The 16,429-nt window shown below is 45.2% G+C and overlaps 1 protein-coding gene across 1 annotated transcript; it reads left to right on the top strand.

Moving 5' to 3' along the window:
* Positions 1-1,287: 1,287 nt before the first annotated feature.
* LOC113890900 lies at positions 1,288-11,060 on the top strand. Its single transcript, XM_027538434.1, has 5 exons — positions 1,288-1,441; positions 1,541-1,652; positions 3,398-3,623; positions 7,921-8,394; positions 9,423-11,060. The coding sequence occupies exons 1-5, from the start codon at positions 1,288-1,290 to the stop codon at positions 9,507-9,509; spliced, it is 1,053 nt and encodes a 350-aa protein (XP_027394235.1). The 3' UTR covers positions 9,510-11,060.
* The last annotated feature ends 5,369 nt before the right edge of the window (positions 11,061-16,429 follow it).

Genomic DNA, 16,429 nt, shown 5'->3' with positions numbered 1-16,429 from the left:
CTCCACCCTCATGCACACACACATGCTCAGTCATGTAACCCCATGGACTGCAGCCTGCCAGGCTCCTCTGTCCATGGACTTTTCCAGACAAGAATACTGGAGTGGGTTGCCATTTCCTTCTCCATAATTTTAGTGTTGATCCAGCCTGTAAACCTGGGATAAATCCTATTTGGTCAAGTCATGTGATTCTTTTTAGTACACTATTGGATTCAACTTTCTAATATTTTGTTGAGAATTTTTGTTTCTATGTTAATGAGAGACATTGGTCTGTAGTCTTCTTTTATTGTAATGTCTTCATCCATTTTTGGTGTAATGGTAATGCTGGTCTCATACAATGGACTAGGAATTATTCCCTCTGCTTCAATATTCTGCAAGATTATTATAGAGAATTGGTATAACTTCTTCCTTAAATGTTCAGTAGGATTCTATGTGGGCCTGGTGCTTTCTGTTTTGAAGAAAATTCTGGCATTTTCTCTTTGAAAATTTGAATTATATTAAAGCAATATTTGTACTTATTTATTAACTTTATGGATGTTATTCTCCTCCTATTATTGTAAAGTGGTACCAACTATTAGCCTCTTATTTGTAACCTGGAGTCAAAGGCAACCCTGAGCATATTGGTTGTGTAGAAACAGTACTAAGATGTTATGTTTTGGGTATGGAATTTTAAAATTGATGGACCACAGGAGTAGATCTGAATAAATAAAATATGTATTTCGCTCCCAGGTCCTGGACACAGGAGGTCCAGTATGCCATGCAGAGCCACAGGAGAAGCACCAGAGTGGCCAAGAGATAGAGAACAAGAGCAAGGGAGAGATCAAAGCCATGGCCTTTCCTGAGGTCTCCATGGGAAAGGCAGGGCAGAGCAGGGTGAACAGCTTAGGACTGGCTAGTTTGGATAATGCTAGTGGCTTTAAGGCATAGGGGTGGCCTCTGGTTGTCTGGTATCTAGCCCTGGGGTGACTAACACAGAAGAATTTTGCTTACAGGGAAGCACAGCCTAGATAGAATAGGCCTGGCTCTGGACTGATTGGTTCTTATATCAAAAACATGCTCCTGGATGAGCCCTTTTCTACCTAAGGAGAGCCAATATCTCCCCAGCCAGAAAGTTTCTAAGATGCCAAAACATCATCTGATGCAGAAAATAAAAATACATATTATACAATACAGAAACAAGAGATAATTCATCGTGCTGGAGTTCAGAAGAGGCAGCAATGTGAGGTGCGAATGGAAACCACCAATGGAGGATGACAATCGTAACAGCATGGGCAAGAGTCACACTGACTCATGCCCATCGCTGAGGACTTACCACACGCCAAGCGCTGTACTGAGGCTTTCCTACACATGACCAGAACACACCGTGGCGTGACTCTCATCCTGGGCCCACACCTTCAAAATGCCCAGACCCAAGCTCTGAACCAGCCCTTCTACACCAAGAGCAGTATTTGTACCTATAATGCAGGTTTCTGTGTGGCAGACTAGCAGGCATGTGCGTGCCTGAAACTTGTACTTGAATCACACTCGAGTTTAGCCTCTCCAGGTCCTCGCCTGCACAGTGAGGGGAATCCGGGTTCTGGGCTACTGAACCTCCGAGGGTCAACACAAGGAATGTACTGGGCTGTGGGCAAAGATGAGGAGCTTGGAGACCGCGGGTCAGCTGCTGCCATGGGCCAGGCTTGGAGCCCCTGTGGGGCCTTTGCACATGCCCACACCCCCATGTTTCTCCCCAGAGGGCTGCCCCATGTCATAGTGAAAGGCACTGCTCACAGGTGACCCTGTGTGCTAGACTAATGCGACTCTGGACACACACTGCAGATTTCACAATGTTTTTATTCACAAACACAAACAAAAGAGGCTTACATTATGCTCAAAGCAGTGTGCCTAAGTGCCATGAGGTCAGGAGGACCGTAGGGGTGTACCGATGCAGCAGCAAAACATTGACCCAGACCTCAGGACACTGGGGTGGTGTCCAGGAAGCCCCCACCTTATTCGTCCAGGACTTTGGGCAAACCCTTCCCCTCTGCAGCCCTCAGTTTCCCCATCTGGAAAATGATCCACTGTACCAGGTGAGCTTTATTTTTTTAATTATTGTTTACTAATTTACATGTTCTTTTTAGAAAAATATAAAATGGATTTAAATGATATTAAAATTTACCTATTATGCTGACACCTAGATGTTACCAATGTTCCCATCTCCACGAATCTCTTTTTGGGTGTGTGTGTTTGTGTCTGTGTGTGTGTGTATGGCATGTACTGTGTAATTTTAAAATGGGATCATGTCGTACTATCTGTTCTACAGCATTTTTTCATTTAATATATTACGAACATTTTGTCTACAGTGTGTATTTACATCCACAGCATATGTGTGTGTACATACATGCACGTGGACGCACATATGTTGAAACACAGATTGCTGGCTGCAGAGCATTCCTTGTCCTTGGATGTGTGTGCACTTCTGTCGGGGTTCTTAAAGACAGCACTCCACAGATATAACACAAAATGAGTGACTACTTGGTCTGATTGCTTCCTGGTGCTCCTATAAGGGCCTTCCCCTGTGGCTCAACGGTAAAGAATCCGCCTGCAATGAAGATGACTCAGGTTCGATCCCTGGGTCAGGAAGATCTCCTGGAGGAGGAGTGGCAACCCACTCCAGTATTCTTGCCTGGAGAACTGAGCCTGGCGGGCTACAGTCCATAGGGTTGCAAAGAGTCGGACACGACTGAGCAACTGAGGACACGGGCATGCGTGCTCCTGTAAATGGAACTGCTCTGTCAAAGGCTGAGCACGCTCTCAAGCCTTGCACCTAGCTGACCTGCCCTCCAGAAGGGCTGTGTCCACTAAGAGCCCCAGCAGCATGGTGAAGAGGGCTCCCTTCCACTGCCCAGCAGCACTTGAATCTGAAGCGCTTTCTCAGTTGTGATGGTCTCTGCTAACGTGTGGGGAAGGGTTCCCTGGAGAAGCCTCGTCTCTGACAATCGCCTTCAGTACTCTAGGGTGCCTCCAGGATTCAAAGATCTCAGAACGTTAGGAAAACTATGACCTCAGACATTGCCTAAATTTATAGACAAAGGAAAAAACAGTGACGACATCCATCCACCCAAAATCACACAGTGACTTACGGGCAAAGCTCAGATGGATAACACTTTTTAAAAATAGAAGATTAGTAGCAAGGGCAAGAGGGTTGCCATGTCCTTGGTCTCAGCGCCTTAGGGGACTAAGTTGGAATGATGATCTCCACTCCTTTGAGGATGTTGATAAACCATTTGGCACGTGGTGAGAGTGCTATGCTTGGCCCATTGTTGGAGGCCGTCCCCAGGCACCCATGGGCCCTGACTCCCTGAGTTAGTACTCACAACCCAGGGACACAAAGGCAGTGAGCCAGGTGAAGACCCTCAAGGCTCGGTGCCCGGCCTCCACTCCTCCCCCGCTCCCCCCCTCCCCCTCCGCCCCAGCTGCCCTGCGCCTGCGCAGTCATCAACGGAAGACTGCGCACAGGTGGGCTCCTGCACACCTGCGTGGGCCTGCAGCACCGACACCGCAGGTACTTCAGGGCGCAGGGGCTCTCGGAGAGCGCTGCCGGCATCTGGTCCCCGCTGGGAGGCAGGATGGAGCATGGGGCGAAGGTAGGCCAGAGCATGATGTGGACCAGTTTGGAGTGAGGACTGGAAAGGGGCGGGGGAGGCGGGTGCCGGGAGGTAGGGTCAAGGTGGGGCAGTGGGGAGGGAGGCTTCCGAATGTGTCCAGGGGCAGGTAGGCAGGGACAGGATGGGGCTGGGGATGGGGGAGTGGAGGGATGCTTCAGGGGGCCGAGATAGAAATCCCCGGCTCCTGCCGCGCTGGAAACAGCCGCAGAGTCCTGCCTGAGCTCCAGGTTAGTCAGACAGGCCCTGAGCTAATAATATCAAGGGGCCTCCTGCTCCTTGTCCGAGGCGCTACACGACTTCCCTGGTCCAGAGACCCCTGTCCGCTTTTCTCCCCCCGCCAGCGACCTGTGCTCAGAACCCCGACTTGCCTGGGTACCACACCCAGGGCGCCATCCCAGAGACATCAGAGGGGATTCCCCTGTTCAGCCACACAGCCCCTTCTGCTGCCCCCTCCCCACTCCTGCGGGGGGGTCCAGGTGGCTCGCTAGTGGTGAAGAATCCACCTGCCAATGCAGGAGAGGTAAAAGATGTGGGTTCCATCCCTGGGTTGGGAAGTTCCCCTGGAGAAGGAAATGACAACCCACTCCAGTATTCTTGCCTGGAAATTTTCATGGACGGAGGAGCCTGGCGGGCTACAGTCCACAGGGCTGCAAAGAGTCGAACATGACCAAGCGACTCCACCTCTCTGGGGAAAGCCTGGAGGCCAAGGGAATCGATGGGAGACAGAGGGGAACCCAGGCGTTGCCTTGTCCCAGATGCAAAATGGAAAGCAGGGCTGCAGAATTAGGTAACAGGCCCCAGGTGAAGTTCAAAACCTGACCTTCATAACCTGTATTTTGGCTCCAGTGGCACCAGCTGACTAAGGAGCCCTCGATCACTGCACACCGCCCCCCCCCCCCACCCAAACCAGGGATTTTCTTGGGATTTCTTGAGTTTCTGTGTCTCCTCACCAGACAAGTAGGGGCTTCTTTTTCCTTTTTCATTTGTAAATAGGTAACACATGCCCCTGGTTTCAAAATAAAAAAAACATAGACAAGTACACAGTGACTCCCATCACCCTCTGTCCACCTTTATGTTTATACCTTAAGTAAACATCATGTTTTTAGCCTCTTCTAGAACTTTCTTTAGATTCTTTTTTCCTCAGTTTGTACAAAAGAATTCTACCTAAAACAAAGAGATCTTTCCTTGTCAGTATATTTAAAACACTGTATATAAAACACTGTTAAAGGTCCTAGCATATTTATCCTTTAGTTTGTCAGCTTTCTCCTAGGTATTAGAAAGATTAAGCCCTTATTTATCTCTTCTGAAATGTGTGGTTTACCTATCCTACTTAGTATATCATCTTTTTAAAAATTATATTTAGTTTAATTTTTTCTTTTTTATGGCTTCTGTATTATGAGATAGTTAGAAAACCTTACTTCTGACAAATTTACAGAGAAATTCACCATTTCCTTCCAATACTTTTATAGCTTTGTTTTTTTATATTTAAATCTTATATCCATTTGGAATTTATCATGATGAATGATGTGAATAAGAATCCAACTTTGTTTTAGATTTTTTTTAAATTATTGTTTTTTTTCTAATAATCTATGAATTTTTAAAGAGTATAATATTCAATTCCTTGTAATTTATTTTATGTAAGGCATGAGGTAGGGGCATGATTTTACCTTTTTTTTTTTTTTTTTTCCAAATGGCCAACCAGGCCAAACAACATGTAATGAGAAAAAGATCTCTCTTCCCTACTCCTTTGAAATCCCAGTTTTTTCCCATTTCTCATGTGTATGACTAGGAGATTATTTATGTAAAATAGTACTTTTTTTTATCTGTAAGCTCTGTGTATAAATATTTGAAAGCAATACTAAATCATTTTATCTGTAAACTTTCAATATGTTACAATATAATTGTATTCAAATTTCCAGAATTGAATTACTGGTTCTTTTTTCACTTTCATAAATGGGTTAGTTAAAGGTAGCTCTTTTTAATAAAAAATATCTCTCCTTGAAGTTTCTCTTTTGTGAAAGTCCCAGTTTTCCTCCTCACCCCACGTCTTTATTCTGAGATCTTGGTCCCTGTTTGAAGTAGAAGACTTAGTCTCCTTTCACAGGTGCTGATTATCTTCCAAGGCGTTTAGATCATTTCTTTTTCTCCTTGATCTGCTGCTGCTGCTGCTAAGTCGCTTCAGTCGTGTCCGACTCTATGCGACCCCAGAGATGGCAGCCCACCAGGCTCCCCCATCCCTGGGATTCTCCAGGCAAAAACACTGGAGTGGGTTGCCATTTCCTTCTCCAATGCATGAAGTGAAAAGTGAAAGTGAAGTCGCTCAGTCATGTCTGACTCTTAGCAACCCCATGGACTGCAGCCTACCAGGCTCCTCTGTCCATGGGATTTTCCAGGCAAGAGGACTAGAGTGGGGTGCCATTGCCTTCTCCGTCTCCTTAATCTAGCAGGGGCTAAAAAAAGAAAAGTGAATTATCACTACTTCATTTCTGTTTCTCCTTATTTCTCGAATTTTGTTCTATGAATGTTGATGCTATACTATCTGGTGCAAAGATAATTATAATAGAAAATTTTTCACTTTTATTTTTTATTACACTGTACTTTTGTGGTCTTGATATATTAATGTATTCTGCTATGAATTCGGCCTTTTCTGATATAGTGAAGTCCCTCCATTGTTTGATCCTACTTCGAAACTTTCTTGAGCTTCTGATCTTTAGTGCATCCTACTGTATACAGTTCGAAGTTGGATTTGTGTTCTAATCCAATCTGAGAGTCATTGAATAGGTGAGTTTATTCTAGATGTGGCAGCTGTTTGAACTTTACTCCACCAAACAAGATAGATAGTGAACATCGTTTCATTTATTTACCATCATTGGACATTATAGAAATTCAAATGAAGACTACTATGCAAATTAGATACCACTACTCATATATTAGAAATACTGAAATTTAAAAAAAAAAATTAAAAACAGACAATACCAAATGTTGGTGAGGATATGCAGGAACCAGAATCCTCTTGTGCTGCCAGTGGGATGGAAGACAGTTTGGCAATTTCTGATGCCAACTCGATTCTCTGGAGTAAATCCTATCTTTCAGGTCAATAAGAGTTGCGGCTGCTGCTTAGTGACTTAAGTCATGACTGACTCTTTGTTATCCCCATGGACTGAGCCCGCCAGGCTCCTCTGTCCACGGGATTCTCCAGGCAAGAATACTGGAGTTTATTGCCACTTCCTTCTCCACGGAATCTTCCTGACCCAGTGATGAAACCCAGGTCTCCTACTTGGCAGGCAGATTCTTTGCCACAGAACCACCTGGGAAGCCCTAGTTAGAGTTACAGCAATCTATTTCCAAGGGTTTTTGCTAAATGAAACAGTGTTCAAAAGGACCCCAAGTGCTGCACAGTAGACCGTGTGTAAGTGATTGCGATTAGCTCATCCTCCCAAGCGGAGGGAGCACTTTCTCCCTGCTTTCTGGCCCAGCTTGAGGCATCTTGATGGGTGTAACCAGGCATCCCCGAATGTGGGCATCACCAGCTCTGGTCCACAACTCAGCCCTGCTGCTTACCTGCTTCCAGTCACTCACCCCACCTGAACTGGACTTCCCCTCAGTTCCTGGGTGATGATTACACCCACCTCGATTTTGAAAGTTCCAACACACTCCATGAATTAAATGTTTCCACAGGAAACCCTCTCTAGACTGTACTTTCAGCACCTCTGATGGTTTAATCAAGGGTTTATTTTGGAAGAAGAAAAGTGGCCATGATGAAATCACTACCACCTATCAATATGTTTGGGATAGGGATATTATCAAGATTTTTGAGAAAACATCCTACCCCACTCTAAGCACCCATGCCCACCCAATGTGATTGCATTTACATACAAAAAAACCCTGCAATTTTGCTTTTTCATACTGAGTTTCAAGGTTAAGATGATTTCATTGACATTTCAAACTTTTTTTCTTAAAGAAACATTATCTAAAAGTCATCTGTTTTTCAGTCTATCCTTAAAAAAAGAAAAATCTTTTTGATGGATGCTTAACATTTTAACCAAAAAAAGAGAGAGAACTAGTAAAAAGGCAGACAGAGTATGAGGGTGGTCTTGTCCTAGGCCGGGCTTCAGCTTAGTGCTGGAGGCTCCCCTCACTGGGGAAGAACTGGAGGGCCTGCCTCATAGTGGTCACACCTCAGGAAAGTTCCCCGGAGGCTTGGTGTCCAGCCCAAGGCTCGCCCTGGCTGTGACTGACCTTCTGGGACGCTGACCTCTGTGTTTTGTTTTGACAGGCTTCTGGGTTGAGCTCCCCTGAGGATGAGAGCCTTTCTTCCGTGACCAGACGGTCATCCCTGAGGTGGGCCCTGAAGCACAGCACCCCAGCTGGAGCTGCCCTCAGCTGGCACTCAGGGTTACAGGGTGATGTCCCCAGCCACCAGGAAAGGGGCCCTGCAGGCAGGTCCCCACGACCTGCACGCTCCTCCTGGGACCTCCTGTCATCCCCAGGAGGGGTCAGCCTCATGGCCTCCTTCAGAAAGAGGCGGCTTTCTACCATCAAGGCCTCTGAAGTGTCCAGTGAGCAGCTTGGATCCAACTCAGACCCCTTTGCTTTTGAGGAAGACCCGCCCGTGCCAGCCTCAGTCACCCAGCAGCAGCAGCAGGGCAAGTCCCCACCAGCAAGGAGATCGCCACCAAACTTGGGATTGCCCGGGATCCCAGACACCACCAGGAGGAGGCCTCGGGACCTAAAGAGGCTGGCTGCTGTGGTAGGACGCAACCCGACCCCAGCCCATCCCCCAGAGCTTGGAGTCCCTGCCCAAGGCCCCCCATGGAAGGCAGCCTGGTGACAGTTGAGAGAGTAAATGCTGCTCTTTCCTCACTGATGGGTCATGTCCTGGGCATCATGAGGTCACCAGGACTGAAGGAGACCATCCAGCCCAGGGCCCTGCCTGTACCCACCCTTCCCCGACTCTGAGGGGTCCCCGTGACCCCACAAGAAGGACTTTCACTTGTACCTCCCACAGTTCCCATGTACTCCTTGAACTCCATAGCACACCTATCAGCCTGTCCTGGAGCTGGGGGGATGGAGTGGAGTCCCTGGAAAGCCGCTCTCTCTGTCCTCCTCTGAGCTGTGACTTGTCCTCTGAGATCCAGCCCTCACACCACACACTACCAGATCAGGCTAAGCCATCTGAACTTTGCCCACTGTGTTTCTACGTGCCTGTACCTTGTTCAGCAGCCTGAGTCATCCCACCCCCGTCTTCTCTACCTTGTTCAGCAGCCTGAGTCATCCCACCCCCATCCCACTGTCCTAGGGGCCCTTCCTCCTTTACCTGCCCTCAGCTGCCCTAGAAGAGCCCCTAGAAGACATAGCAGGAAAATGGCCTGTCTAGACAGCCTCACACACTCATTTGCAAGTGCCCACCCCAGCCCTCACACTCTCTGCCCATGCCTGGCGGATCCCTCCTTGTTCCTGTCTCCTCCCCTGCAACCCCTCTCTGCCCTTGTCAGATCCTGGGGTCCTAGCTCCCTCCATTCTCTCACGTACCTGCTTGTCCTCACACTGGGCTCAGTCCCCTGGGGTCTGACTGGCTCCATCATGAGGTCATAGTGCCTGGCATGCAAAGGCTGGCCAGGCTGGCTTTCACTTGTCAGTCCTGCATGGTGCCCAAGAGCAGGCCTATGTGAGGGCCTTGCAGTCCTGGATGGGCACCTGCTTTTCCTACCCAGCTTGTCTCTGGCAAAGATCAGTGTTCTTACAAGGTGGACCTCAGAGATGCCTTTCTGTTAACAGACAGAGCGAGTGAGGCAGTGGGAAATCCACCTGCTTCAGAACATCGAAGAGGCCACCCAGCACGAACTCACCATCGAGGACGACTGAGTGCTCAGCCCTGGGCCCAGGACGCAGCTGTGCTCAGAAGCTCCTGCCATGGCCTGACTTACTCATCTGTCCGTCCAACCATCTGTATGTCTGTAGACCTTCCTCAGAACTTGCCCTGGGTCTGACCTTGCTCTCCATTGTGCCTCTGGATGGGGTGGGAGGAACTGGCTGATGATCTTGTTACTCAGATTCCAAACATGGGGTCTTCATCCCCAGCAGAGATGAAGGGATGTAGGGGGCGGTGGGCAGGTGTGGACAGGGGAGATGGATGCCCCAGGGCCACCCTGGAGTACCCGGAGATGAGATACGTCTTCTTCCCACCCACCCTGCCTCCTTCCCCAGCACAGCCAGGTGAGTGTAGGGAACAGTGTAGGGAACAGGACCAAGTTTAAGGTGGGCTGCCTAGCAACCCACCCGGCTTCGGTGGACAAGCCTTCACACCTAGCAGGCTTTGAACACCATTCCAGGAAAGACCAGAGCAGTGGCTCTCATTTGGAAGATATTCTGACAGTTTGCGGGCACTGGTTTGTTTAGTGTTGTTGGGAGAGGAATTTAACCCCCTCTAGTAGCAGAGGCCTTCTCCTGTCCTTTTCTAGAGCTGAGCTCTCTGCCTCATTGCTTAGGATAAGGATCCCACCAAAGGGCTGGAGGTATCTATGACCCTCATGCTATAAGGAAAACGAAGCAGGGTGCCCGGGGCACTTCGATCAACACAAACCTCGCATTAGCCTCCCAGGTCCAGATGTCTCTGAGACTTGTCTGTTAGTGGACACATTGTGGTTACCAACATAGAGCTAGTTTTATTTTTGCAAATGCTTTCACGCCCCACTTTACCTTAAAAAAATGTTTATTTTCTGCCTTCTAAAAAACAAAGATTGCTTATGTTTTCAGTACCATCCTGCACACCTCCACACAGCCCCTCCTCCAGGCCAGTCCTAGGAGACCTGGCTCTTCTCAGGGACACAGATAAAGCCTATTGCTAGAGCAGACTCCAACAGGGCACCCTAAACAGAGTCTCAGGCTGGCCGGACATGACAGGAGACAGGACATGGCAGGTTCCAAGGGCAGGCACGGTCAAGGATGGCCTAAGAGAAAGAGGAAAGGCTTACTCTGGAGCTGCTGGGTGGGTGGAGGGCATTCCAGCTCAGGACATTGATTCCTGGAGAAGCCTCCGTTTTATGCAGAGGTTTTTGAATAAAGAAGGAATGATGTAATTCCTCATAAAGTATTAGATGCAGTTGGGGGCTGCAAGGATGAAATAGTTACTTCAAATGTGATTTGTGGGTGTTCATTTATATGTGGTAAGAACTTACTTCCTGTGTAGTGCATTTAAACATTTAAGTTTTGTGAGCTAGTTCTTCCTTTATATGGCTATTCGATGTGTTCACTTTTTCCTTTTTTATAGCAATTATCAGATTATAGAAATAAGTTTATACTTTTGTAAAAATGTAAGAAGCAGAAAAACTGACTTTAATCAAATAACATGGAGATAAACACTGCAATGTAATTCTGCCCACCTTTATTATTAAAAATAAATTGTTTTCATGAGAACTGTTTCCAAAGCCTGTGTCTGATGCAAAGTGATTCTGATGTGTAACCAAATGACTTTTATCTCTCTTCATCCTTTGAAAAATTCCTATTGAGAATGAGTCCAGGAAGGAAGGAAAAATAATGCAGGGGCTGTGGGAAAACTTGTTTTTGAAAGATTGGGAATTACAGGTACTCGGGAGAAAGTTTTACCCATGAGATAAATTCCTAGATATTTTACATTGAGTTTTCTCTTATTGACTGAAAAAAAGCACAACCTAAAAGTTGACAATTGTTTTATTCTGCAGATTTACTGAGAGCTTAAGCCCACTATACAGCCTCTCCAGTCACTCGGAGAGACTGTTTCGAAGAGGTAAAGGAGGAGCCAGAATATATTTGAGTCTAGGGGTGGCAAGGGGGAAGCGTGGTCAAACATAAGATTACTGCTAATTAAAGAAACAGACATCTCAAAGCTTTTAGTGCTTTTCTACGTATGAGAGATGCAAGAGTCTGGACTCGTTGAAGTCATTCCTTTGATCTGCACCTTAGCTAACAAAATCATTTGTTTACTGAAATGGCAGGTGACATTCTTAGTCCACACTCTCAAGTATTAAGAAAACAGATTCTTGACTTCCCTGGTGGTCCAGATGCAGGGGGAGTGAGTTTGATTCCCAGTCGAAGAACTAAGATCTCACATGCTACACAGTGTGGCCAAAAACTAGATTAAAAAAAGTTTTTTTTTAAGCCAGGGACTTCCTTGGTGGTCCAGTGGTTAAGATCTGAGCTCCCGGTGCAGGGGGCACTGGTTTGATCCCTGGTTGGGGAACTAAGATCCCACATGTCATGCAGTTTGACAAAAAAAAAATTCTTATATTTATACAATTGGAATATATGTAAGTATCTGTAGGCCCACTCCTTAAAATGTTTAAAGTGCAGTTCTTGTGACTTTCACAAATAAAACAGAGTGTGAGCATGTTCCGTCCACAGGAGGGCGCTGGTGGGAAGCAGACTGAAGAAGTTCCTTCTTCACACAAGCCAGTGCTGGCCAGTCTGCTGCCCGAGGGCAGTAAGGTGCGGTCAGAGTGGAGTCCCTCTGACCTCCAGCAGTCAGCTGTGTCCTCAAGAAGGGCTGGCCCTGGAGATGCTGGGAATGAACTGGAAGGGATATTCTCAGACCAAGGCACTCAGGACAATGGGTGCTGCCACTCAGGTGGCATAATGAGAAGCTACAAGATCTCGAAATGAATGGTTGTCTGTGGGCAAAATGACAAACCTCTGATAATAGCCCCTGGGAATTACGCTAATCATAGTCGTTTAGAGGCCAGCATGGGTGTGACTTGGACCAGCACTGGATTTCCTTAATTCTTGTTTTGTTTGCAAACTCATATGTCCTGCAGAAAATACAATTTTAAAATACATGAGCAAAGGAAATACATGCTGTTTCCTGGTGCAGTTTCTATTTAAAATGAGCAGTTATCTCAAATATTTATTTAAATAATAAGTTTTTCCCTAAAATCCTATTTATACACAATGTGTGTATTTGATGTCCACAGACCCCAAGCATTCCCCCTTGTCATCAAGCATGGTTCAGAAAATTGCTCTGTGGAGACTGCATTTGTTGTATGAACATGCCCACCTCATGTGTTCCAATTTCCCTATTGCTGAATGTTTGGTTTGTATATTAGAGTACCTTACTTTCTGTTGTGTTTTAGTTTTCTATGACTTCACAACAAATGACCACAAATTTAGCAGCTCCATCCACCTATTAGCTCAGTTCTGATGGCTCAGTTGGGCCTCTGCCTGGGATCACTCCAGGTGAGATCAAGGCAGGCTCTCACCTGGAATACCTGGGCAAGAACAGAACCCAGTTCCCTGTGGTCATGGGACTCAAGGTCCTCTTTCCTCGCTTGCTGTGGGCCAGGTGCTGCTCTTAGATCCCCAAGGCCACATGCAAAGTGGCCAAAAGAAAGTTCCCTGCTTTTAAGGGCCTTCATGAGGTCTGGTGTGCCTGGTGATATAAGCAATCGCACAGCTGGAGGTGGGGGTTATATCTCATCCCAGTCACAGGTCTGGAGATTAGAAGGCATGAAGTCTTTGGTGGGGGGCAGCTTTAGAATTCTGTCCACCAATGTGTTCCCAAGTTTTCATCATTAAAAATAACACTGTGATGACAACTTTGGTACAAAATGCTTTGTGCCCATGTCTACTGATTTTGTTAGGTAGAATCCTAGAAGTTTTTACCGGATTTAAGAATGTTAGCACTTTGTGGTCTGTTTTGTGTTACCAAGTGAGTTACAAATTCCCAAGAGCAGTGCCCAAGCAGGAGTTCACTGTGGTTTTGCCAGTGTTAAAAAGTCTTCTAGGAATTTCCCTGATGGTTCAGTGCTTAAGAATCCACCTTGCAATGAGAAGACCATGGGTTCAATCCCTGACCAGGGAACTAAGAACCACATGCCACAGAGCAAGTAAGCCTGCATACACTGCAGTGAAAGATCCCTCGTGTTACAACAGAGACCCAGCAAAGCCAAATAAATACTTTTTAATCTTTTAAGACATTTACCAAATTGAAAGGTGATAGGAAAATTGTTTTCTATTTTCATTTCTTTCACTGGTATAGTTCTGTTGAGCATATTTCCTTATGTTTTCTAGTCAGCTGTATTTTTTCTCTGAAAAGTCTGTAAATGTCCTTTTTTCTACTTTGGGGATATTGTGCTTCTCAGAATGATTTTAAAATCTCTTTCCTATGAGTTGATTTTATCTGAAATTAAAGACTCTATCAGAGAAAAACTGTACATCATAAGTGATGGTTAATTTTATGTGTCAACTTTGCTGGGATATGGTGCCCAGTAGTTCGGTCAAACATCAATCTAGATGTCACTGTGAAGGTTTTTTTTTTTTTAGATGAAATTAACATTTGTGTCAGTCGATTTTTGAGTAAAGCAGATGACCTTCCATATGCGGGTGGTCCTCATCCAATCAGTTGAAAGCCTTAAGAGAAAAGGCTTGGGTCCCATGAAGAGAGGATTCTACCTCCAGAGGGCCTTCAGACTCAAGCTGCAGCCTCCACTCTTCCCTGGATTTCCAGCCTGCTGACCTGCCCTGCAGAATCTGGACTTGCCAGTCTCTACATCCTTGTGAACCAATTCCTTAAAATACATTCCTTTCTTCCCCTCCTTCCTTCTTACCCTCCCTCCCTTCCTCTCCCTCCTCCCCCCACCAACCCCAACCCCTGGACCACACACACACACACACACAGTTGGTTTAATTTCTCTGGGAACCCTAAGACAGCATAAAGGAAAAGCAATTTGACTGAAAGATTTCTCAGCAGCAGTCACAGAAGTCATCCCTCACTATAAACTAAATTTGAATGGGATATTTCAGAGAAAATAACTGTCAACCGATAGCTGTGTCTTCAGGTTTCTTTTTTTAACCTTTTGAGAAGGGAGATGAAGAGATTTACAGATGAACATAAGGTTAATTTATCACGGAGGCCTGAGGTAAATGATCTCCTAAAAGATGAAAGAAATACTGTTCCATCAGGATAGTCTGAGATGCAAGAACTGGTGAAAAGTGGGGAGTACAAGTGAAATTTTCTAAATTATCAAAGTGAAATACAAGCATATGTCATTTTATTGTGCTCCACATCATTGCGTTTTACAGATCACACCTTTCCTACAAATTGAAGATTTGTGGAACCCTGCAATGAGTAAGTCCATCAGAGGCATTTTTCTAACATTTACTGACTTCATTTTGGTAATTCTCATATTATATCAAACTTTTCAGTATATTTGTTATGGTGATCTGTGATCAGTGATCTTTATTACTACTATGACTTGCTAAAGTCTCAAATTACAGCATTTTTTAGCAATATTTTTTAATTTTTATTTCTTTTAATATATATTTATTTATTTGACTGTGCTCTTAGTTGCGGCACACCAGAATCTTTAGTTTTGGCATACAAACTTAGTTGCAGAATGCAAACTCTTAATTCTCTGACTAGAGATTGAATCCAGGCCCCCTGCATTGGGAGCATGAAGTCTTAGCCACTAGATCAACAGGGAAGTTCCAATAAAGTATTTTTTAATTAATGTATGTGCATTTTTAGACATAATGCTTTTGTATACTTACTAGACTATAGAATAGTGTAAATATAACTTTTTTTCTGTGCCAAAAAACATAACTAGGAGGCCAAAAATATTGTGCAACTTTGTTGTAATATTCACTTTACTGTGGTAATCTGAAGCAAAACTTGTAATATCTCCAAAAGCTATCTTTTTGTGAAATTTTAAAAAGCACAGGACTAAAATAATAGCTAATAATAGCGTGTTATTAGGGTGGGACAATGATGACAGTTCAAGTATCTATTTTTCAGTAACAACATCATCTTGTTTTTACCTTTTGACCCTGAATTATTCAGAAGTGAATGCACTACTGCTTCAATGAAAACACTTTTTCTTTTCCCACTTGCCATTTTTCTTACTTTGTTTTCATGTTTATCAGAGCACCCAAAACATTCATTCTCTCTCTTATCAATAATTCAACTTTTTATAAATCATCCTCAAAGGCAGGGCAGAATAAGGCTGACTGGCATCTATCACTTGGAAGAACATGCAACAGGAAATAAGATTCCAGCCAAGCAAAAGGCTCTCGGTTGCTTTATTCTTCCATTTGACTGTTGGGTTAACTTTACCAATTATATTCTCCAGTGTTTAGAGGAGATGAGAATAGAGGCAAAACATCATTGCCATCTTGGCACTCAGCATTGTATATTGAGTGCGGGATAATGTAGCAATTAATACTGTGAATAATGAAATTTTCTTTTCCCTCTGGCAGTCTTAATACTGTGGGCTTCCCAGGTGGCACAGTGGTAAAGAATTCACCTGCCAATGCAGGAGACTTAAGAGATGTGGGTTTGATCCCTGGGTCGGGAAGATCCCCTGGAGAAGGAAATGGCAACCCACTCCCGTATTCTTACCTGCAGAATTCCATGGACAGAAGAGCCTGGCGGGCTACAGTCCATGGGGTTACAAAGAGTCAAGACATGACTGAGCAACTGAGAACACATGCACATCTTAATACTTACAATAAAGTGAATCAATAAAAAGGGAAATGAAACAAGACTAGGGAAATTGAGAAGCAAGATTGTTCAAGTTCAAAGATAGCATAAACAAAATAAACGGGTTGAATTCCCTGGTTAGAAGACAGAGCCTCACACTGAATTTTTTTAATCAAGTCATGTGATACTTTGAAGATAGTGACGACCTTTGCGAAAGGTGGGAGGCATGGGTAGCTTTGGAGGCTAAGATGTTCTAACTATTGAAGCGTGTGCTGGGTACGGGGTGGTTTACATACTGGACACTGAGGGTCTAGGTGCCCCCCTAGAGTTCATGCAT

The sequence above is a fragment of the Bos indicus x Bos taurus genome, chromosome 4 (genome assembly GCF_003369695.1).
Source record: "Bos indicus x Bos taurus breed Angus x Brahman F1 hybrid chromosome 4, Bos_hybrid_MaternalHap_v2.0, whole genome shotgun sequence".
NCBI classification, from domain to species: Eukaryota; Metazoa; Chordata; class Mammalia; order Artiodactyla; family Bovidae; genus Bos; species Bos indicus x Bos taurus.
The sequence above is the reverse complement of the archived record's forward strand: the minus strand, read 5'-3'. Positions and strand labels throughout refer to the sequence as shown.

Bases quoted from the DNA above. Each gene is read 5' to 3' on its own strand.
- LOC113890900 (XM_027538434.1), top strand. From the start codon at position 1,288: ATGCCCATCGCTGAGGACTTACCACACGCCAAGCGCTGTACTGAGGCT. The intron at 1,442-1,540 runs GTATTTGTACCT...TAGCCTCTCCAG, and splicing joins GCCCTTCTACACCAAGAGCA to GTCCTCGCCTGCACAGTGAG. The intron at 8,395-9,422 runs GTAGGACGCAAC...TTCTGTTAACAG, and splicing joins TAAAGAGGCTGGCTGCTGTG to ACAGAGCGAGTGAGGCAGTG.